Source organism: Rhinolophus sinicus, linkage group LG14 (assembly GCF_036562045.2).
Source record: "Rhinolophus sinicus isolate RSC01 linkage group LG14, ASM3656204v1, whole genome shotgun sequence".
Taxonomy (NCBI): Eukaryota; Metazoa; Chordata; class Mammalia; order Chiroptera; family Rhinolophidae; genus Rhinolophus; species Rhinolophus sinicus.
The window spans coordinates 13,550,226-13,572,909 of record NC_133763.1 but is presented as its reverse complement, the minus strand read 5'-3'; the positions used below and the strand labels follow the sequence as shown (position 1 = coordinate 13,572,909).

At 43.1% G+C, this 22,684-nt stretch overlaps 1 protein-coding gene and 4 non-coding genes across 9 annotated transcripts in view; 4 read left to right on the top strand and 1 right to left on the bottom strand.

The window, feature by feature from the left end:
- Window positions 1-1,428: 1,428 nt before the first annotated feature.
- TRNAR-ACG (transfer RNA arginine (anticodon ACG)) lies at window positions 1,429-1,501 on the bottom strand. Its single transcript has one exon. It is a non-coding gene; the product is annotated as a tRNA-Arg (tRNA).
- Window positions 1,502-1,849: 348 nt separating this feature from the next.
- On the top strand, window positions 1,850-1,940 carry TRNAY-GUA (transfer RNA tyrosine (anticodon GUA)). The gene is given in 2 exon segments: window positions 1,850-1,886; window positions 1,905-1,940. It is a non-coding gene; the product is annotated as a tRNA-Tyr (tRNA).
- Window positions 1,941-2,485: 545 nt separating this feature from the next.
- Window positions 2,486-2,572, top strand: TRNAY-GUA (transfer RNA tyrosine (anticodon GUA)). The gene is given in 2 exon segments: window positions 2,486-2,522; window positions 2,537-2,572. It is a non-coding gene; the product is annotated as a tRNA-Tyr (tRNA).
- A 133-nt stretch (window positions 2,573-2,705) lies between these two features.
- TRNAA-AGC (transfer RNA alanine (anticodon AGC)) lies at window positions 2,706-2,778 on the top strand. Its single transcript has one exon. It is a non-coding gene; the product is annotated as a tRNA-Ala (tRNA).
- Window positions 2,779-8,995: 6,217 nt separating this feature from the next.
- Window positions 8,996-22,684, top strand: part of TRIM55 (tripartite motif containing 55) — a 40,727-nt gene continuing 27,038 nt past the window's right edge. For all 5 annotated transcript variants that reach the window (XM_019710694.2, XM_019710693.2, XM_019710691.2 and 2 more), the window contains exons 1-4: window positions 8,996-9,313; window positions 9,849-10,021; window positions 14,335-14,500; window positions 16,712-16,807. In XM_019710694.2, the coding sequence (XP_019566253.2) occupies window positions 9,146-9,313; window positions 9,849-10,021; window positions 14,335-14,500; window positions 16,712-16,807 (603 nt within the window). In that variant the 5' untranslated portion in view covers window positions 8,996-9,145. The remainder of the gene's footprint in view (window positions 9,314-9,848; window positions 10,022-14,334; window positions 14,501-16,711; window positions 16,808-22,684) is intronic.

The window sequence follows — 22,684 nt, the reverse complement described above, 5'->3', positions numbered from 1 at the left end:
TCCATAAACATGAGGGGAGGGGTGCAACATATCTCCCCAACTTCCCACGGAGGTAGTGAATATCTTTTTAACTCAGACACTATAACTTTAAAGATAAATGAGCTTGTTCTATGAAGAAAATGCCAAAATGTTCTTTAGGAAACAAAAATAAAACACACAATCATTTTGTTCCAATCATCTGTGATTGCTCCCCCACCCTCTACATTTTTAGTTTTTTAAACCATATTTGTGTAACCTTAAGGAAGCCACTTTCTCACTTAAAAACCAGCCATTTTTCCTAGCTTCACATTTTCTCTTTATCTCTTCCCAAACTTCACATTTAAGCTTTTACTTCTAGGAGTGTCATGTGGGGGACCCTGCTCACTGCGCCATTTGTCGTGCGGGGCGGCCTGCAGGGTCCCTGCTCCCACTCCCCACATAACGCAGGATATGGTGAGGCCAAAAAGGAACACCCATGGAGCCATAGGTAGGGGAGTCATACCACTATATTCTCTCTGGCGGCACTATACTCTCACTGGAGGCTGGATCCACACTGTCCGCAAACCGCCATCCGCGCTTGCCAGCCCAGCCGCCATCTTCTTGCTAGCCCCCATTTTCCTGCTAGCGTAGCCACAGCAGTTATATTAGTGGCCAATGGCTCACTGGTTACAGCTGAAGGCCAACTAGCCACAGCTGATGGCCATGCAATCACAGTTGATGGCCATTTACTACCTGAGCCAGCACCTGTTTATGTGAGGCCGAGAGCCTGGAAACTGCTTTCTGGGGCTCTGTCCCCACAGGGAGTTTAAAGAAACAATTCTAAACTCTCCACAAATAAGATTAATATAACTTCACAATAAAGACTGCTCAAACCAACATTATGCTCTTTTGATTAAAAGACCACTGAAGGCGCAGCCCATGTTATTCAATGGTTTTCATGCTCTGCTTACAACCGAGGAGCTCAGTACCTTTGTTAAAATGAAATAGAGCGGGACCCTGGCCAAAAAGTCATTGTAAATAACCTTAACTTATTGCCCTCTGCACCGTCGGGGGCGTTTACATACAGTGACTGTAACGTCTTCAAGCACCTTACAAGATGCAAGGACTTACACTGTGGAAACAGCCCTGGACTTGGAGCCAGCTTTGTCACGGGAAGTTGCGGGGCCTCACTTGGCAGCTCTGCCACCCCGCTTCCTACCTAGAGCCCGAGAACGGCCCTGTCCTTGGCTTCCCGCCGCTGCACCCTCCAGACGGCCTGGCCCGCGGCGGGCCGCCCATCCGCTCAGTGTTCTCACGAACCTCTCACGATCTCGAAAATTCGACAGTGGGGCCTTGGTTCTGCGAGCGAGCTCGAAGTGCCGTGAATTACTCTTGGCATTTGTGTGTGACTTGGAGAACCCAGAGGAAACGATACTCTCTAGTTTTAAAACCCTGAGGTGACAAAAGACTCGAGCCAGGCAGGAGTCGAACCTACAATCTTCTGATCCGTAGTCAGACGCGTTATCCATTGCGCCACTGGCCCCTCACGCCAGAGCAAAATGAGGGGTACACAGACCACAGAACAATGAGGCCATACTAAACAATCCCCCCCGAACATGTGACACTACAGGAAAAGCGCGACAGGAACGCAGTGGTGTCCAGAGTCCCTGAATCTCGGCACCACAACTTTAAATACACGAGTAGGTAGATTTTTACCGGGTCAGTAACTCCCCCGAGTCAGAGCCCGGTCGCCGATCTGCGCGCGCAGCCAACAGCGCGGGCACGCCCCGCCCCGCTCTAGGCTTGCGCATGCTCAAATCAATCTAGCTGACGCCCGGGGGCCTTGGTTGGTGTGTGTTGAATTTTAGGAGGCGAACCTAGTGCCTTTGTCCCTTCGATAGCTCAGCTGGTAGAGCGGAGGACTGTAGCTGACTGCACGGCAGGATATCCTTAGGTCGCTGGTTCGATTCCGGCTCGAAGGAGACAAGCTCGTTTTTTCCCCTCCAATTTTCCATGAGTTGGGCCCTTTCCATGGGTATCCGTCTCCAATACACGTTACATTCCAACGAATAGTTGGAAACCCTCGCACTTTCGCTCCAGTTTTGGTCTATGGCGCCATCCCTCGTTTGAAGTCTTGCGAATCCCGGAAGCGGGGCATTGCCTTCCAAGTTCAAAGCGCGGCAGTGAGTCTGCGCTCGGTGTGGCGGCTGCCGGGCCACGACCCTCTGCTCGTTTTTAAGCCGTCTTTGGCGGTTCGGGAGCCCCTGAGTCACGCAGAGAAAGCCAAGGCGCCCCCGCCGCCTTTGGGGCCAGCCGCGGGCTCCCCGGGGCCTCCGACTTCTCCGATCCCCGGGCAGGTCCAGAGACGCGAGCGCTCTCTCCGGCTGCCCTGAGGCGGTGGGAAGTCCCCTGGGAAGATCTTCTACTCAAGGGACCTGGGAATCAGGAAAGAAACCCAGCAGAAAACACATGCAGCGAAGAAATGTCTAAAAGTTATGAAGAAGAGTTGACACCCCAGGATGCGCTCCCTTCGATAGCTCAGCTGGTAGAGCGGAGGACTGTAGATTCGAGTATGGTTATCCTTAGGTCGCTGGTTCGATTCCGGCTCGAAGGAAAGGGCATATTTTTCTTACTTTGGCCTTAATTATGAGGAAGGTCAGGAATGTACGGTAGTCTAGATTATTTCTTCACGTCTAAATGCCCTAACCTCTCTCTAGGGGAAGACATTAGCAGCCGTGCCCAGCAACGGGGGATTAGCTCAAATGGTAGAGCGCTCGCTTAGCATGCGAGAGGTAGCGGGATCGATGCCCGCATCCTCCAGTTTTTCCCTTCGTTCTGTATACTTATTTTTCTTTTGATTCTCCACTCAACTCGGAAGGAAGCTGCAAGTCAGCCATCCGGCAATTGAGGGATACAGCGAGTTTGAAGTTACCCCTCTGTAAAACTTCCAGACACGGGATAATGGATGCTGGCAGTTTATCCTTCAAATTTTAAAAGTTTAGACCCACTTATTTTGAGAAGTTGACGAGACTGGTTCTTTTTCTCCCCAAAAATGGCGACAAATTGCAGTGAAACATTTTGTCATTTCGACTCCTTTGTGGTTTCTCATTGATGGCTGCACTTCCAGGGATTCATCAGGGACAAAGCTGCCGATACTTAGAGTAGCTGACAGTTGGGAAAACAAAACTAAACAACGAACAGAGAACTTAGAAAAGTACGCTGACTACTTTAAACTTATGTTGAGCCGAGGAAGCACGGACAGTCTGCTCCATCTCAACTGCATAGAGTGGGGGTGCCCCGCTCTGGGCAAATCGGAGGCCTCTGGTAACTGAGCAGAGGTGATTTAATTGGAGAAAGGCCCTGGAGCCAGGGCTTTGTGATGGAGGAAGGTTCTAATGCTATTTTCCTCCTGCGAAATAATTAGGAGAGTTAACGAGAGACCAGAATTTAGGGAATTGAGTGGAGGAAAGTTCTCTTCCAGTTTAGGGCTGCCCTTGAGTGTAGTCAGTCTATTTTGTTCATCAAAGACAAGACACACACAAAACACACACACACACACCACACACACAGCTTCAGAGCTTGAGCAGAACACACACAAAGGTTTTTCTGACAATAAATTCTCCCTATTCTAATTTTCTAGAATACAGCCACAAAAAAGCTGTTGAAACCATACTGCCATTCGAAACATAAAACATAAAACATAAATTTTCCAGACAAAGGCACAGACAGATGTTACCTTTTAGAGGATTACAAGTAATAAATGATAATTCTTTAATCCCATGTCCATTTTAGGGTTCTAGGCAACTTGTGCATTTTTGTTACTAATGTATAACCCACTGTGTTTTATTGGTATATCTTTGTAAATTTTTAGGGCTGTATCCATTTTTATCTGTTTAATCTTTTCAATAAAATCTTTTAATTGACTGCATCATGATTTGTTTAAAATATATCCTCATCATTTTTTTGTGAAAGCAAATTTACAAAGTAGGGAAATAATCCTTTTATCAGATAATATGTCCCAATTTCCAGCTGGGATTATGGGTGTTACATAGCTGGCTGGCAGGAAGAGCTCCAGTGAAACTATAAATGGCTGAAAAAGCAAGAAATGTGTAATAAGTGGAAAGAATAGGAAGGAATATACCCAATATCCAGGTGAAGAACACATGTTTAGGGCAGGTGAGATGGGCAAGAACTCAAACAAAATTGCAGGATCAGCAACTCAGGTGTGGAATGGAATTCATATAAAAAGTCTAAAGGTATAAGCCGAGAGACACTTTTGCATAGTCATATGATCTGTGAAATCTGATGCTCCTTCTTGGCTTTGCCATTCCCTAGTTGGGTGTCCTTGAGAAAGTTGCTTGACATCTTAGTGCTTCAGTTTCTTCATTTGTAAAATAGGGATGATGATAATAATGGTATCTACTTTTAATTAAGGTACAGCATGTAAAGCCCTTATTACAGTGCTTGACACATAATAAACACACAATAAACATTAGCTATTATCAGTGTATGTTGTCAGCACACCATAGATGGAAGGCCTGGAGGGAATATTCTGAGGGTTTGTATATGTGTTTATATAAATATATATAGAAGTACAGGAAAGAGATGCTTGAATCTACTATGCAGGGAGAGTAAAACAATTTTAAATTACAAACAAATGGTTAAATAAATTATGGTATGACCGTATAATGGAATGTGTATATCCATTAAAATTATATTTATTAAGAACTTCTATTGACACTCAAAGTGTTAATAATCAAATACTAAGTGAATAAAATAGGTTCAGAGCAATATAAGCAATAACAATATAAACAAGTAGAAATTATCTGTAGAAAAGTGGAGAATGCATTAAATGTTAACAGTAGTGATCTTGGTAGTAGGATTACTGTAATATTTTCTTAAGATTTTAAAATATTTTATAAGTTTTCTACAATAAACATTATTTTTTCATCTTTTGTTATCAGTATATATATACATTTTTTAAATTAGTTTCAGGTATACAAAACAATGTAATAGTTAGACATTTATACCTCTCACTAAGTGATAACCCCCCCCAATCTACTACCCCTCTGACATCATATGTTGCTGTTAAAATTCCACTGACTCTATTCCCTATGCTGTACACCACATCCTGTGACTATATATAATAAACATTATTTTTAATTGAAATTACAGGTAATATAATATCTCTTTCCTGTACTTTTATATTTTAAAAATTAACAGCTAACATTTATTCAGTACTTCATACAAGCCAAGCACCGTCTTAGTTATATTACACATATTAATACTTATTTCTCTCATAAGAAAAACACCAGACCCTGATGGCTTCAGTGGTGAATTCTACCAAACATTTAAGGAAGAAATAATACCAATTATAAACAAATTTTCAGAAAATTGAAGAAGAGGGAATACTTTCCAACTTATTTTATGAAACCAACATTACCCTGTTCCCAAAACCAGGCAAAGACATTACAAGAAAACTACAGACCATATTCTTCCTGAACATAGATGCAAAAATTTTAAGCAAAATTTAGCCAAGTAAATCCAACAATATATAAAAAGGGAACTACATCATAACCAAGTGGGATATATTCCAAGAATATAAGACTGCTTCAACATTTAAAAGCCAATGTTAATTCATCATAGTAAACAAACTGAAGAAGAAAAAACACATGATCATTTCAGTAGTTGCGAAAAAGTGTTTGACAAAATTCAACATCCATTCCTGATTTTTAAAACTGTCAGCAGACTTGGAAGGGAAGGGAACCTCTTCAAACTGATAAAGAGCATCCATGAAAAACACAAAGCTAACATTATACTTAATAGCATGAATTCTTTCCTCCTAAGATCAGGAACAAAGCAAAGATGTCCAGAGGTTTCTAGCCAGTGCAATAAGGAAAAAAAGAAAAAAAAGAAAAAAAAGGTAGAAGACTGCCAGATTGCAAAGGAAAAAGTAAAACTATATTTATAGATATCTAATTTTAAAAAAATATTGATTACATTTCGAAATGATACTAGATTATATGTTTGGGGGCTAAATAAAATATATTAATGAAATTACTTACATTTGTTTCTGATTTTCAATGTGGCTACTAAAAATTTAAAATCACATACACGGCTCATATATGTCACTTACATCTTATTTCTGTCAGACAGTTAGGTCAGAGAGATAGGTAAGGGCCAGATCATGTCAGGCCTTAGGGACCACAGTGAGAATTAATGTTGTTATCCTAGGGGTAATATGACCACTAATGGGATGTAAATAGGGAGTGACACATGAAAAATATATTGCAGAAGGCAAGAGTGAATTCAGAGAAAACAATTAGGAGGCTGGGGTGGAGTGGGGTCGGGGGGATTGTGTGTGCTGAGGGCCTGGCGCCAAGGTAAGGAGTGCAGACATGGCCACTGGGAAGGCCTTAGCTAAATGAAGTATTTGCTACTTATTGGATTATCATTGTTTATTTCTGGCATGAGAATTATACCAAGGTATGTTCAGAGGAAAGTACAACATGTTAGTTTTCTAACATTTCCTTAGAGATATTTATGATGAAGTAAAATTTATAAACAACAGATTTGGAAAAGAAGTAATTATCAAGATGAAAAAAAGGCTTTCAGCCAGAAGTTTGCAAACTATCTAATGAAAGAAATGCCATAGTGTTGGCTTCTGTTAAGTACTTTACAAGTTGGTTCATTTCTCTTTGATTTTAGATTTTGTAAATTTTTTTCTCATTAAGAATTTAAAAATCACATATCCAAACTGCCTATTGACAGGTAGACAGTTAAACTGAAAAGACTGACAACAGAGGAAAATGTTAAATATTTTAAAGATGTCAAGTCCTTGTTGTGAGGAGATTCTTCTTATTTTCTCTTCCACCATAGCTGCGCTCTATCTTCCTCACTGCTTTGCTTCAAACTGTATCTATTTTTTCATTTCCCTTTATCTCTATCCTCCATCTGACCATAAACCCTCTGTTTTCTTTGATGAATGACTAGCATTTTGAGCTAAACCTGGGTTATTTTCAAGTACCTACCTGGATTTGCAACTATCTGTGTTAAAGAGACAAAGAGAACATGGGTAAATGAAATTCTCAGGATGTTCTTGAAACGTCAAGCTTTCCTGACACTGATTCCCTGGGACTTATCCAATACCTCCAGTTCCCAGAATGCTCTGTCTCATTCTGCAAATTGGGATGAAGAGTTGATGTTGCTCTCCTAACTATTCTGGGGTTAGAGGAGTTCCACATCACCTTAACCAGGAAGTACAAAATCCACCAAAAAAGAGGACCCAGTTCCTGCTGAAAAATCCTTTATATACATCCCAAGTTTCCTCCAAGATTTTTTTATACTATGTATATATATATATATATATATATATATATCTTATATATATATCTCTTATATATATCTATCTATCTTATGTATATATGTATCTTATGCATATATATCTTATGTATATATATCTTATGTATATATATATATCTTATGTGTATATATATATATATATATATAGAGAGAGAGAGAGAGAGAGAGAGAGCTTATTATTAGTTAATGGAGATTTTCAGATTCTCAATAAGCTCTCAGTGCACACAGCATTAAGACCACACATAACCAGTCACACCGACCTACTCTCTATGGTAATTAAGTGCACACTGGGAATATATCAGCAAAATGTGTTCATTGAAGATTTTAAAATCAAGGAGAAATGAAGCTGCAAATTCATCACATAAAAAAGACATGTATTTCTGTTTCATTTTTGATCTGATTTTGTTTTCTCATAAAATATGTATTGATGAAATAGTTGTTTCACAACATCCTGGCAAATATCAGAGTTGATACTTATGACTCAAGAGCAGACCAAAAATAAATTTGGAGGATACGGCAAATGCAATGGGGTGCGGGTATTTCAGACCAGATACAAAAACAGGTATGGAAGCAGGACTACATTTTCACTTCAGTTGGCAATGGCACTGTTATCTGTCACCCATTACGTGTCAAAATGAAATGGTCTGTTACCTACGTGCCAGTTACTACCGTGTTTCCCCGAAAATAAAACCTAACTGGGCAATCAGCTCTAATGCGTCTTTTGGAGCAAAAATTTATATAAGACCCGGCCTTATTTTAACTATAAGACTGGGTAATATAATATAATATAATATAATATAATATAATATAATATGATACCATGTCTTCTATTAATTTTTGCTCCAAAAGACACATTAGAGCTGATTGTCCAGCTAGGTCTTATTTTCAGGGAAACACGGTACCTCATTACTGATAGCTGTTGCAAAGTAAATTTAACCTTTTAAAGATTGTCCAATTTTCTTTGTGTTTTGGGGTATGTGTAGGGGTGGGAGCAGGGGGAAAGGATGGAAAAGGGAAAACTACTTAAAAAAGAAAAGAGCATACTAGAGTTTTATTATACAACTTTTAAAAAATAACTGAATCATCTACTGGTGTTTGGAATTTTTTTATTTTGTGGACATTTTTATGGTGAAAAGATTTGAAATTAGTTTTTAATTTGGAATTTCCCCCCTACCACAACCCTTGCAAAGGTGAAATATTTAACATTAGTCAAATCTTTTTAGATGATTATCCCAGGATAATGATTTTCAAAATACATTTTGTTTTCACCTACGACATGTAATCATGCTACTTTAGGTGGCTCATTTCCTGAACTCTCAAGACGGAAATGGCATCCATCCTACAGTTAGACTCTTGGGCTGTGTTCTCCTGGTCCTGGAGAAACCCAGCACCGCGTTCTTACTGAGCGCTCACAGAGGGCAGGGCTCATGACTCCGTGGCAAGAACATACGCATTTGTTGATGACAACTGTCAGCTTCGACCTCCTTCTCCTCACAACCCCGTCTAAATGGGGTTTATAATCTTCCTTCCCACCCACTCTCTTCACTCCCTCAGGCAGGAATGTTGGCTCTGCTCTCTGTCACCTGTCAGAATCCATCCTCCTGTCACTGGCTTATATGGACAAGAAAGCCCACTGTCACGTGACTCACGGCTGCTAAAAACAGCACCGGCTCCCACTCTGAACTTGGGCCTGAAACAATGTCCTCCACCAAAAGAAACGTGAAGGGCACTCAATCACACAATCCTTGGAAATATTTCTAGGAACCACTTGTAGGAACCATTTGAAGCACCCTTTCCCTGGCAGTGACACGGGGACGGCCAGGAGATGAGCGCATCTTTGAATTACAAGTCTTTTTCCAAAGAGCAGCAGACCATGGATAACTTGGAAAAACAACTCATCTGTCCTATCTGCTTAGAGATGTTCACAAAGCCTGTGGTCATTCTCCCCTGTCAGCATAACCTGTGCAGGAAATGCGCCAGTGATATTTTCCAGGTAAGTTTGTCTGGAATGTAGGGGGTGGAAAAGATTCTCCTCTGAATCAAGTGCTTAACTTTGATGTGAATTCCTTTAGAAAACTTTAAAAGGCTGCATTCATTGCCAAGAAAATTTTTTTTTTAATTTTTTTAATGATTTGCTTTGTGCTTTGCTGTCAATCTTCTCCTTATTTCCAAATCTAATTTTATTTCAATAGTAAGAATCACATTTGTTTTAATAAATGGAATTTGTTTCAAAGTTGTAAATGAATTACTACCCAAGGCATCAATGTTAGGCTTTCTGGCTGGAACTTTTGTTATGAAAACACTGGATGGAAAAGTACTTCATGATGAAAATGGTACATTGCCACTGACTGTGGCTAAGGGCTGGCCCTGCGTTTCAGGACCTCTTGCTGAGAGGCCCTAAGGGAGTATCTTATGACGAACTCACAGCGGAAGTTGATGTTGTTTTGTAGAAGCAGAGAGTGAGAAAAAGTCTCAGAAAGGCTACTGTGGCATTACTCAATTCCTTTTTTCTTGCTTGGCAAGAACAGGCCTCTAATCCGTACTTGCCCACGAGAGGAGGCACCACCGTGGCATCAGGGGGCCGATTCCGCTGCCCATCCTGTAGACACGAAGTGGTTCTGGACAGACATGGGATATACGGACTTCAGAGGAACCTGCTGGTGGAAAACATCATTGACATCTACAAGCAGGAGTCCACCAGGTATGGTTCTTGCTTCCATCAACCCCATTTGAAGCTTGTTTTGGTTTATTTGTTTATTTTAGTGGGTTGTGACTCTGAATGCTTGTTTACCAATCACAGGCTAATTGTTTTACAGGAAGACATTTTTCCAAGTCAGTTCTTCCCCATGGAAGCGACAGTTGCTCATGGGAGGAGAGAAGGGAGCTGGTGCCCACGCTTTTATCAATTTAACAATGAAGTTAACTCAACGCTAATGCAATCCAGATGGTGCTATTGAAAGAGGCATAATGCTGTCTCCCCCCCAGGCCATGTATTACACACAGTGTAGACATTTCTGCACTTCACAGGTCCTTTGTAGTCCAGATTCTACATAGCAGAAAAATTACAGTATAAAACTTTATAGAAAATGAACAGGAGTGGCACGTTTCAAAATAGTCCATTTCTAATTCAGATAGTCTTGCTTTAAGATTATCTAGATGATAACAAAGAAAACCCTAAATTCTCTAACATGTCATGGTCTGTTGCAAAGCAAGGCACAGTCCTGGCCTTTAGCAACTTAAAAGTTTAGAGACGTGAGAGGGAAAAAAAAGATGGCGTTCAGGTTACGTTTCCCTGTTCTGTAGGTTGTCTCTACTGCATACTCTCAGCATCCAGCTGCTGATTGATGGATATGCAGTATATACATCCAATCTTTAAAAAAAGGCGAGGAGGTTGCTTCTTACTCATCGAATCACATTGGATGTAGAGTTCCTTTCCTAGAGACAACACTGCAGGAGCTTCCTTCCTAGAAGGCATGGTGTGAAGAGCCCTTTTTCAGTTGTACACAGGTTAGTCGAGGTTCACAAAGCTTGGTAGCAGAACTGAGACCATGTAGAAATGACCTCATTGTGATTTTTATGAGGAGGCATGTATTTGTGGAACAGCTGCAGGGCTCTAAGAGCCTTGCGCTCTTGGAAAGCTGTTCTATAAATCTAACATGATTATTGTAATCACTATGGCTATTAGTTTCTGCTTAAGATTCAAAACTAAATTAGATAAGTGCCAGGATGTAGGTAGAACTGGGGGAAAAGAATGATTGCTGATCACATTGCAGAGATACGGAGTCGGCTATTTCCCTTGTTTCCAAAGTCTCTTGAGAAGAAGGAAAGTACTATTGTTGCTATTGCCTCACAGTCTTGATTTCATTATTCTTCATTACTTTAAAATGCAAATACATACACTGTCTCTTAAAAAAGTAAACATCCAATTAACAACCAATCAATTAGCAAGTGAGTTTATATAACAACTGATTCAGTGCCTAGCACCGTGTCTTGCACAGAATAATTTCCCCAGAACTGCAGGCTGACCATGCAACACCACAAATCTTCTTACATGCTCTGTTATTGAAATAATCTTCTGTTTTGTTACTTGCCATAGTGAGAGCTTGAAACATGTGAAATAATAACAATACTTGTTATGACATCCAGGGAAGAGGAGATGTTAAAACTTGTAGCATTAGTAAAACTACAAGATACCTCCTTCCGTGAACTATAAAGTCTGTGTGCTGCATAAACCCGGTGCCAAGGTGAGCAAATTATAGAAAAGCAATGAACCAAATTTCGAACAATGAGGTTAACAGCTGAGTACACTAGCGGTGTTTTTGCGATTATCAAATTCTTCTTATGCTGCTGTTTCTTGAACTTGAGACTTGCCTTTGGGACATTTTTACTTGGTAGCAAAACCACAGGTTGCACAGAGGGCTTGGCACATGTTTGGGCAATAAACCCAGTTGTTCCCTGGAGAATGGCAACCTTACCAGCCCAGAACCCTCAGCCTCAGGGTACATTAGGTGACTCTGGAATAACTTGGGCTATACAGAGTGAGATGAACCCAGCTCTGACCCATAGGCTTCAGGTTTGGGGGCAGAAAGGGGAGGAGATGCTCAACTTTGACCTCCCACAGAAAGGTTAGAAATCGGAGGTCTCGTCAAACTTGGCCTTCTTATCTAGAATTCTGCATGGTGCTGAACTAGCCACAGTTTGGGGGAGGATGACAAGAGAAGGACCTAATTTTGCTGATATTAATAATGAACATACTAATTAACTTTAAAATATAGTAAGTAAAACTAATATGTGCTGAGTATGTGTCAGCCACTGTTCAGGGCGCTTACACGTAAATAATGTTATTCTTGAATTCTCACAACAATCCTGTGAGGTTGTGACTATTATTATTATTAACTTAGTGAAAGTTTTTAATATTTTATTCAAAGTAATTCATACAGATATAATTTTAAACATTCAAATAGTACTCCAAAGCGTCTTATTTTAGTGGGATTTCAACAGGAAACATAAATAAATGCATGTGTTTATTTAAATTCTGCCATATTTAATTAGAAGATCCTTAGTCCAATTTTTAGATATGAGTAAAAGCTGAGCCTGAAAGAGATTAAGTAACTTGCCTAAGGCCACACAGCCACCACATGGAGAAGCTGAACTAGAATTAAGCTATAAGATCAGTTTGACTCTAAAGGTGCTTCCTAAAATGCTTCTTGAAGACCAGATATCCACCCTTCAGAAAACTCTAGGGTGATCCCAGCAACCTCAGAGTCCGGAGACCAACGTGTAGGTCCCAGCAGCCTACAGACTTCCTTGAATCTAGCTTCACTGAGCGGCTAAGGCCACTGCCAGCATTTGGCACTGGGCCCTAAACCACAGCTGTGAGCTTGGCCGCCCTCACCTCATGAAAGGGTGTTTACACCTTTATTCTACACGCCATGTTTGTCCCAAGGCTGTTATGTCTTTTAAGTGGCCTAGAAGTTTTCATTATATGCTCATTTGTAAGTGGGGGTGCCTCTGGGCCTATGTTGCCACCTAAACAATAAAAGCTTCTCAGGAATATAGGAAGTAGTTCTCAGTCTGATTGCATTATGAAAACATGAATGGTCACAATCAAAAACTAAACATACAGCCTCATGGCTCTTCCCGCATTTTCCGTGTTGGCATATACTGCATATACCTGAGTTCTAGAACATGTCTGGTCAGAGCTGTTGACATCAGAACAGCACAAGGGACATGGGCTGCCTTCAGGAAATGCCTAGGAAGATGAGCCACAGTAGCATCGACTGCACCATTTTCCAGAAAATGTGCTCCAAACACTTGCTTGATAATGACTAGTAGGTTTTAGAGGTAAAGAAGCCTTTGACAAAAGGAAGACCAATTCGCCACTCCTAACCTCTAGATGAGCATCAGAGGGCTTTGTCATTTATAAATGGAGTTTTCAGGCCATTGTCTGGCCTCTTCCTTTGCCACTCATAGGTGCCCAGTGACTCCGGGCTTTCCCTCTTCTCCAGATGAAGGGTTTGATGTTACAGCACAGGGAGTCCTGTCCATTAATCTGGCAAATTCTCTTTCAATTCTCACTCATTTATTCAACAAATATATACTGAGCACCCACTCTATGCAAGACATTGCTCTGGGCACTGGGGATCCAGCAAAAACAAAAACAAAAGAGACCATGGCCCGGCCCTCATAGAGCTCACATGCCAGTGGAGGAAACAGACAGAGCTGGAAGGGGCATAATTTTCTCAGCTATGGAGTGTCCTTTCCTCAGTTAGCTTCCGGCATATGGCAGAAATCAAGTCAGGAGCTCACAGACGTCACGGAAAACGGGTTATCCTTAGTACAATGACTTGTCACCCGCTCTCATGGTTTCAGTTCTTCATTGCTTGCTCCTTGTGTCACTAGCACATACAAACCCAATGTTCCCTTATTCCCAGCACTCTGCTAAGTTTTGGTTGGTGCTGGAAAAGCACCTGGGGACTGTCTGTGGGATTTGCACTTCCAAGGTACCACCCTGTCCTGGAACAATATGTTGCGTTGTTCTTATTGCCTGTTCAGTGTAATTGTTCCCATTCACTGAGCACACACAACCCACTCTTCACCACTGCCAACTCCTCAGAAAGTTACTTACATTTCATTTTCTGTGCTAATGGCAGGAGGTCTCTTGAGAAACTAGTGGGCTGTGGAGACAGTGCTAGTGCCGCTCCTAACGCAAAGCCCAGCGTTAACTTTCAGGGGTTGAACAAGTTACCTTCAGGAAGTTGAAATCAGCCATGCTGGGAATACTCACACCACGGAAGTTGGCAAATGCCACAGTCCAGAGTCTCGACGTCCTCACCCCGACCCCAGGCTGATTGTTGAAGATTTGTCTGCACGTCGCTGCCATATCATAGCGAAACCGGGGGCCCTCGGGAATGGGGTTGCCGGGGAGGCGAGGGGCTCGCCGGGGTTTGCTGCTCACCCTTCCGCGCTCAGCCTCCATGGGAGCTGACACATCCATCTGCTACCTCCCCCCAGACCAGAAAAGAAGTCCGACCAGCCCCGGTGTGAGGAACACGAAGACGAGCACATCAATATCTACTGTCTGAATTGCGAGGTGCCCACCTGCTCTCTGTGCAAGGTGTTCGGGGCGCACAAGGACTGCCAGGTGGCCCCCCTCACCCACGTGTTCCAGACACAGAAGGTAACAGAGCCCCTCCCACCCTACCCCGCAGCCACTCTGATTGGCTCCCTGCCATGGAGGGCGGACCTGAGCCCCGCGAGCCACCAGGCCACGGACTGACTGACGTGTGGGAGGGGGTGCTGCACGCACGTGGCCACCGCTGGATTCTTTGGGGAGTGGTGGGAAAGGACAGAGAAGGGAGGGATGGTTAAGAGAGGGTCAAGAAGGGGTTTGGAGGGTAAGCGTCGCTGGTTTTGTCCCCTTTGGAGGTTGCTGAAGATGAGCAATGTTATGGGACTTGGTCTGAACTCAAACATTACTTGACGTTCAGACTTTTTAAAAGAAAAGATAAGAAAAGCATGACTTTTTAATTCAGTGACAGAATATGTTTCTTCATCACCACGGAAAGGTTCTTTTTGCCCCTCCTCCCCTGCCTTTCCTCCCTGACTCCTGATGGGGAAGAGATAAGATGAATGGCATTTCTTTAACAACTTGAAGACATTGTCTCATGCTGTCGCTCCAGGCGAGGCGAACCCACCGCCTGGCCTCTCAGCCAGGCCCCGGCTCAGTGCCCCCACCCCAGCGCCTCAGCCTCAGTTCCCTCATTCTGACCAAATGCAGCATCTCCCCCAACTGATCACTAACCTCCCAATATGGCTCACCCACGGCCAAGTAGGAACTTCTCCACTGGATACAAATAAATACAAGGTCATGAGCCCAAATAACGCAGCCACTCCAGGCACCTAGAATTCCAGCAGCTCCACCTCTCAAATTCCTCCTGTTAGAATCATAGTTTCCACATTTGGTCAGTGTTTGACTGTGAGGACCAGAGTTGGAATCAAATTTGGAAGCCAAACTTTTGGGCAACACCAGTTACCTCCGGTGAGAACTAACAGCTAAAGAAACAGGATTTAGTAAGACACCTATAACATTTATTTATTTTTTAATCCACTCGTGACTTATTGCCCCTTTTCCTTCCACCATCCTCCCGCCCCAAGTCATAGTGTGTTAGAACGAAACAGAACCAATTTCACTGCTTCCCTCAGAGCCCTGGAGACTCATGTGGGATGGACAGAAGGGCAGACGGCAGGACTTCCACCCCATTCCTCTTTGGCCAAAGCAGCTTCACTTCCATCTGTTGGGATATAGTATTCGCTTCCATTTGAAGAGAGGGTTCTGAAGCTTTGAAATGTTTTATAACCACTGTTCTGGTCCAGTCTTCTCACTCAATATGTGAGAAAATTAGATTGCACATTTTGCCCAACATCACAGAGAAGTTAAAGGCAGAGTTGGACCAAGCCCCACTCAGTGCCCTAATGCCCCACTCAGTGTCCTAATGCCCCACTCAGTGTCCTAATGCCCCACTCAGTGCCCTAATGCCCCACTCAGTGCCCTAATGCCCCACTCAGTACCCTAATGCCCCACTCAGTGCCCTAATGCCCCAGTCAGACCCCTAATGCCCCACTCAGTGTCCTAATGCCCCACTCAGTGCCCTAATGCCCCAATCAGAGCCCTAATGCCACACTTAGTGTCCTAATGCCCCACTCAGCACCCTAATTCCCCCACGAGGGCCCTAATGTGCTCCCTGGTGCTCCTTAGACCAACCTCGGGGAGGGGGTAAGTATGAACAATGGAATCTCTTTGGGTCAAAAGAGCCTGAGAGGTATTTCAAATTGAAATTTCCCCCCTAGAACGAGCTGAATGTTATAGTTTGTAGTGACTTAGTCGAGGATGTGAGTATGTGTACACCTAGCATACAGAAGGTACATAATAAGTATATAATGAATAAGTGAATATTCACTATATACATTTCCCTAATAAAACCGAGTCTCAGCTATACGAGGCAAAGAATTCATTTTGGGTTCCTGATGTCATCTATTGGACCATTTAATTTATACACAATACTTAGAATTCTTTAGCTTAAATATGCTATTCTCTGTCTGTGGGCTATAATTCAGCATTCTTAATGTTTTTAGCAGGGTCATAGCCTCTGTTAAGAATTTAATGACAAATAGGAAACCTCTTCTCCCACAAATGCATTTCTAGAAATATCCATACAAAATTTTAGTTACGAGATTAGGAGGTTCACGGGCCTCCCAAGCCTCGCTGTTACTCCTTAGGGTTCCATGGACCCTACATTAAGAACCCATGGGGACAATACTATGATTAGTCCACATGCAGTGCTCGCTAAAAAACCCCTAAGGTCTTGTGCCCCTCTTTTCTCTTCATTAGTCTGAGCTCAGTGACGGCATTGCTGTCCTCGTGGGAAGCAATGATCGCGTCCAGGGCGTGATCAGCCAGCTGGAGGACACCTGTAAAACTATTGAGGTAAGTCAAGACTCCAGGGGAGTGCCACCAAGCCTGAGCACCCGGAGCTTGTGGCTTCCTGAACACCAACCTAGGAATCCCCATTGCAACTTGTCAGTCTTTTTTTTTACTCTTTCCTTACAGAACAACCTCCTTCCTGATATGTCTCTAAAATATTCACCTTCTGGCACAGGAAGAGAAGTTACCACAACAAGGCAGATTTTACCACATTTACTCGGGTTCTATTACACATGTTGTTCTTTCTGGGTCAAAATCCCTTTGGAAAGATTAGCTACAAGAAAAATAATTTCCAGAAATGGAAATGAGTGTTGTTTGCCATTATGGCACGGTTTCCTTGTGGAAATCCAAATAGTCTTAAGAAATGGTCTTTAGTATGTTAGGAATTCATGGACAGTTTGGGGCTACATCTGGGTTCTAACAGTGGAGCTGTAAAGGGCCAGCAAGAGGAGAAAGACGGGCCTGACTGTGGTTAGAGAATGGTTCAGTATCTGGGAGCTCATAGAGGCCAAGTTCTGGCTCGTTCAACTCTGCCTGCCTTCTGCCTGGCTCGGTACTCGGCACATAGACGCTCAATGAAAACCTGATGAACAAATGGATGAATGGCTGGTTATTTAGCTCACACTTATGTTGGCATGTAAGAAATACTACAAATCCCCTTTTTCTCAGGATCAAATATAAACTGTCTAAGTGCTGAAGGTTTGGCTCTGTAGCAAATATCTTTTCTAGACTTGAAGAGTCAGACTAGTTACGCCATGCTGCAAGACATCAGGGTCTCAGGCTCTGTACCCCGGAATCGTTTATTACTCTCTCCCTGCTCCAAGCTTTGGGGTGATTTGTTCTTTAGTTGGACCTCAGGTGCAAAGAGTGGAGGCACTATACTGCTCAGTTCATGGCTTATTGTCTTCATGTCTGTGGGCAAGGCCCCTTCTGTTATCTGTTTATATCCTTTTATCCCCATTCCCTGCTTCTGTTCTCTCCTCTGTCAATAACCACTCTAACATGTTTGATGTTCTATTTACCTGTATTCTTATAAAATGTGTATTGTTTTTATATGCATGTCTTTTAATTTGATAAATGGTATTGTGTTGTCTTTCTCATTCTGCTTCCTACTTTTTTAAAAAACTAAGCATTATGTTATTAAGAACTATTCACACGTACATTCAATCTTTCAGGTTTCTGCTCTGTAACACTGGAGCGATCATAGTGCCCACTTTATAGTTACTGTGAGGAGTTGCATAAGCAAAATGCTTAGCCCAGTGCCTGGCATATGGTGGGTGCCCCATAAGCGCCTGTTCTTATTACTTTATCATTAGGAAGGCACCATCTGTCAAAAGCCAGTTCCTAGATGATGACAACCTTCTTCACATTGGCTGTAATCATCTCATTTTAGAATTTCACGTCATTTAAAGTCAGTCTTCTTTCTTCTCCATACTCAGATCCCTGAAAAGATCCATGATAAATCTGGGATCCATTTATAGAAGGAAAATTTCCTCTTGATGAAAAGCCCAAAGAGATTCCAAAGTGGACAATATAACCTTTTACTTATTTACAGTACAGGCCACATACAACTTAATCATCAAGCCGTGAATCAGCTCTCCTGTGTACGACCACATTGAGTCTTGAGTGTATAAATAGGAGGGTGTTGCTTGTAGGCCAGTGAGGTCATCTCTATACTCTTGTCTGGTGGGGCCTTCATCAGAGACCTCTGCCAGGGGAACAGGCTCTCTGTGTAGGCTGGGGACACATACAGGAGAAGAGTTCTGTGAGTCACAGTTGGCCCTGAGCAAATGTAGCCAGCATCAGAGGACTCTGTGAGGGCGAGGAGAAACCTGGCAACTGGCTTTGTTCTTGGAGGCCGGTCAGGGGTGCAACAGGAAGCAGCTGTTTTTAACTTCCACTGAGAATGAGACCAGAAGGAACAGACTTGAAGTTAAGTCAACAGAAGGGATTCAGCAGCGATATCAGGAAGAACTTTATGGCAGCGACGATCAGATCAGGATTATCACCCCTACTATTACTGATAAAAATATTCATCGAACATGATACACTTTTATAAGTGTTACTGGTGGAGGGTGTGTGATTGTCGCCTGCAAGCAAGCCTTCAAGATGAGACTGCAAATTGGAAGGAGTCTTAAAAGGGATCATCTTTTTACCTGTTTATTTCACTTTGGGGATTTTTCCTTAAGGAAATAAGATGCAAAAGCAGTATAGAAAAGATGATGGAATGTATATATTCATAAATAACCCCATATACATTCACAGGAGGAAAAAATCTTCAGAAATCATAAGATTAAAAGCAGTGAATAGTGGAACTACAGGTGATTTTCAACGCCTTCCTTATATATCCCTGTGTTTCACATTTTTATCTAGTGAGACTAACATTTTTAATAATCAATAAAATAACGAATGAATGAATGAACGACTGTGGCTCAATAAGCACAGTTCTTTCAGATGAGTTTAGTGGCTTATATAGAAATGGAGGAATTGGTTCAGAGCCACCGTGGAGGTCTCTCGTTTTATGATTCCTGCTTGATGCCAATATCCTCCATTCGCAGAGGCCCTGAGGACAGAGCTACCACAAAAGGCCACACTGTGTGCACCTATCTATAATCAGTGGGTGATCTCCTTACAGCCAGGGTCTTCTCTGTGGGTAAAGCACCAGAGGCACACTTTGTGCCCACCTGCAGGCAGCACAGAGAGAAGCACACAGGTCCTTGGCTCAGAGTGAAATGGCCCTGCCTTTCCAAACAGGTGAATTCTGTACCTGGGGGCAGGGTCTCAGAGCTCCTGGGTCTCCTGTCCTGCCTGGGGTTATGGCTCTGCTCACTGCCTGCCTGGAAACGTTTCCTGAGAAGCCCGTGGTGGCTGCCGATCAGGGGGTGGGAAGCTCTCGTTAAAGAATTCTCCTTCTGATTGGTGGGGAACCCCTGAGGGATGGGAAATTGAGTAGCCCCTGGGGTGGGCTCTCTCCTTCCCTAATTACTTCTCCTCTCCTCACATGGGGCCCTGACACCTGCCCTTTGGTAGTAGTGCCTGTTCCCTGCAATGTCTAATTTTGTCCCCAATCATGCACTGTCTTCCAGGGCAGGCCTGGGCAGGCAGCCCACCCACCACTGGCCCTGGAAAGCTACTGAGCTTAGGGAAAATCACACTGTGGACTCTGTGTTATTTAAAAATACTATGTGCAGTTGATGTGAGTGTACAGTGATGATGAGTGGCTTTGAGAAGGACTGTGGTCACAAAAGGGCAGTCTGAACCGTGTCGGACGGGGAGAGGCATTTTCCCTCGGTGCTGTGGGCTGATGGTGGATGAAGGAGCCCCTGGTCCTTTTAGCCCTCCTGGCTGAATGTGGCTCGGCCGGAGACATTCCCAGTGCTCTGGATTGCAGGGCATTGGAGGGCCTTCTGGACTGTTGTGACAAGCTAGCATGGTCGGTCTGGGGCTGCGTTTGCCTTTCCAGGCCTGGAGATGTCCTGGGACGGGCTGGGCCTGAGAAGTGTACTGTCTCGGGAACTCTATGCTTCCAGCAAAATGTGCTTCACTTTCATTCTTCATCCCTAGAAAATGTAACCTCCTCCGTACAGTCTTTACAAAGGGCGTTTATCCTGTGTCACTGGACCCCAGGACAGCAGGCCATGAATACTGGCTCTCCCCAGGCAGGCAGGCAGGCTAGAAATAATCCTGTTTTGTGCGGATGCCTGTCTAGAGGAAAGAGCTACCGATTGAATAATAAATATTTGATCTTGAGCATTTCCAGTATCTGAAAATGACAACTTTAAGGAAATCCTCCAAAGATTTTGCAGTGAGAACAAATCCACTGTGTTTCCAAACAGCTTTGAGATACTGTCCATGCAGTTACAAATATGAAGTACGAAAATAGTAAGAATCATGTTAATGGGCATGCCCACATTTTTAAGGCAATATTCTTAAGGCAACATAACATGTGCTTAAAAGAACAGGTATCAGAGTTTGAATTTTAGCTCTGCCATTTACTTATACGGCCTTGGGCAAATTACTTCAGCTCTCTGTGCCTTTACTTCTTTAACAATACAGTGGGGATAATAACAACCTTCTTCACAGTGTTGTGACCACGAAGTTGGGGTCAGAGGCACATGCCAGGGGCTCAATAAGTGTCACCTTGTATCATCCTCAGAGTCAGCTTGCAAAGAGCGCACTTATTCTAATGATGCTAATGGTCTTTTAGCCACCGGAGCATGTGTAGCATCTTTTAAATGGTGTCAGAATAAGCCTGTCAGGGTCTTGGTCAATTAGGATGGCAGTGTGAAGCAACACCCTGCAAAGGGAAAAACCAAAAATGAAAGAAGTAGATATTCGCTCTATCTTTATCTAAGAGGCTTAGTGGTAACTTGAACTGTTGGCAGCCAAGGGAGGCTGAGCTCTTCTGGGAAGCAAGCTGACTGTCCACAGGAGGTAGGAGTCTGTTAAACAGCTGCTCAGCTTGCCTGGTCTTGTGGCCTTCACTGAACCGTGGGGCTCCAGTGGAGATGGGCTCACCTGGCCTTCAGCCTTCAGGGGGTTTCTCACGGAGCTGCTTCTAAATGACCTAGACTAGCGCAGAAAACCCCTAAAGCCAAGAACCCCAGGAGTGAACATTAGAATTCCCATCAATTATAATGTGATTATGTTTCTAATATTAAGTGGGTGACAATACAATATAGTAGAAAAACGCATGCGTGTGGGAGTCCCGAGGCCCAAGGCCACCGAACAGAGTTGTTCCTCTGAGCACCGTGTGGAGACGCCCCGCGGCTGAATCCAGCCTAGGTGCCTGGAGGGACAGTATTTTTCTAAGTTCTCTGTCCCTTTTCTAGTGCAGCCTGGCAGAGACCTGGGTTCTCATCCCAGCCTGCACTCGTGAGACTTCTTCCAAGGGCTTGTAATGGACCTTCATGAGTGAAAGGTTGGGCTTGATTTTCTCGGGAGAATCTTCCTACCTGAATGTAGTTCTTTCTTTAGTATTACTAATCTGCTATCTACTTTCCCCCCCTTTTTTTGGGAGGGGGGTTGCTGCGAAGAGGCTTAATGAAGGGAATTTTGAAGTACTCAAATGAAGCTCAGTGGGCACTTCCAGACCCAGAGCTGCAGCTCCAAACAAGTGTGTCTGAAATGGAGGAATGTGGTAGAGATGAATGAGCCGGGTAGAGCCAGTTGCTCATTGACAAGTGGTGGGGCTAAGAGCTTATCTTCAGCTCTATTTTGGTCACAAAGCCATGTTCCTTACATGGTAAGAGCAGTGCTCACAATTGTCTCAGGATTTTCCTGTCGTGGCCACGGCACATTGCCAAGCTGGACTGACATTGTAGGGCTAGGACATGGAATTTATGTCTTAGGGCTGTAGATTACTACTCTGAAATTAGCTAGGAGTTGAAAGAGGCATTTTATATAAAAAGAGGTACTTCATAGCTTGAAGATTGTGAACTATCTCCACATTTACCTGAATTCATAGAGACCTGGACTCAGAAGGGACCTTAGCAATCATCCAGTCCCATCCCTTAATGTACAGATAAAAACTGTCCTGAGGCTAAATGGCTTCCCTAAGGTTACATAGCTATTTCTTGCCATTTTCTTTTGAGCACTGAATAAAGCAGAGGCTTGAGGTATCCAGTTAAATCCCTATTTCTTTGGAACACAACAAAATAGAAACTTTTGAGTGAGGGCTGACCATTCCTAGATAAAAGTCATATTTCTTTCATTCATTCATTCATTCATTCATTCATTCAGTTATTTAAGCCATATTTCTCATGTCAGCATCATGTGCCATATTCTGCACACATCATGTGGAGAAATAGTGATGTACTAAACAGAAAAGGTTCCTGCTTCTCAGGAAGGTTTTATTCTAGTAAAGGAGGTAGATGATGA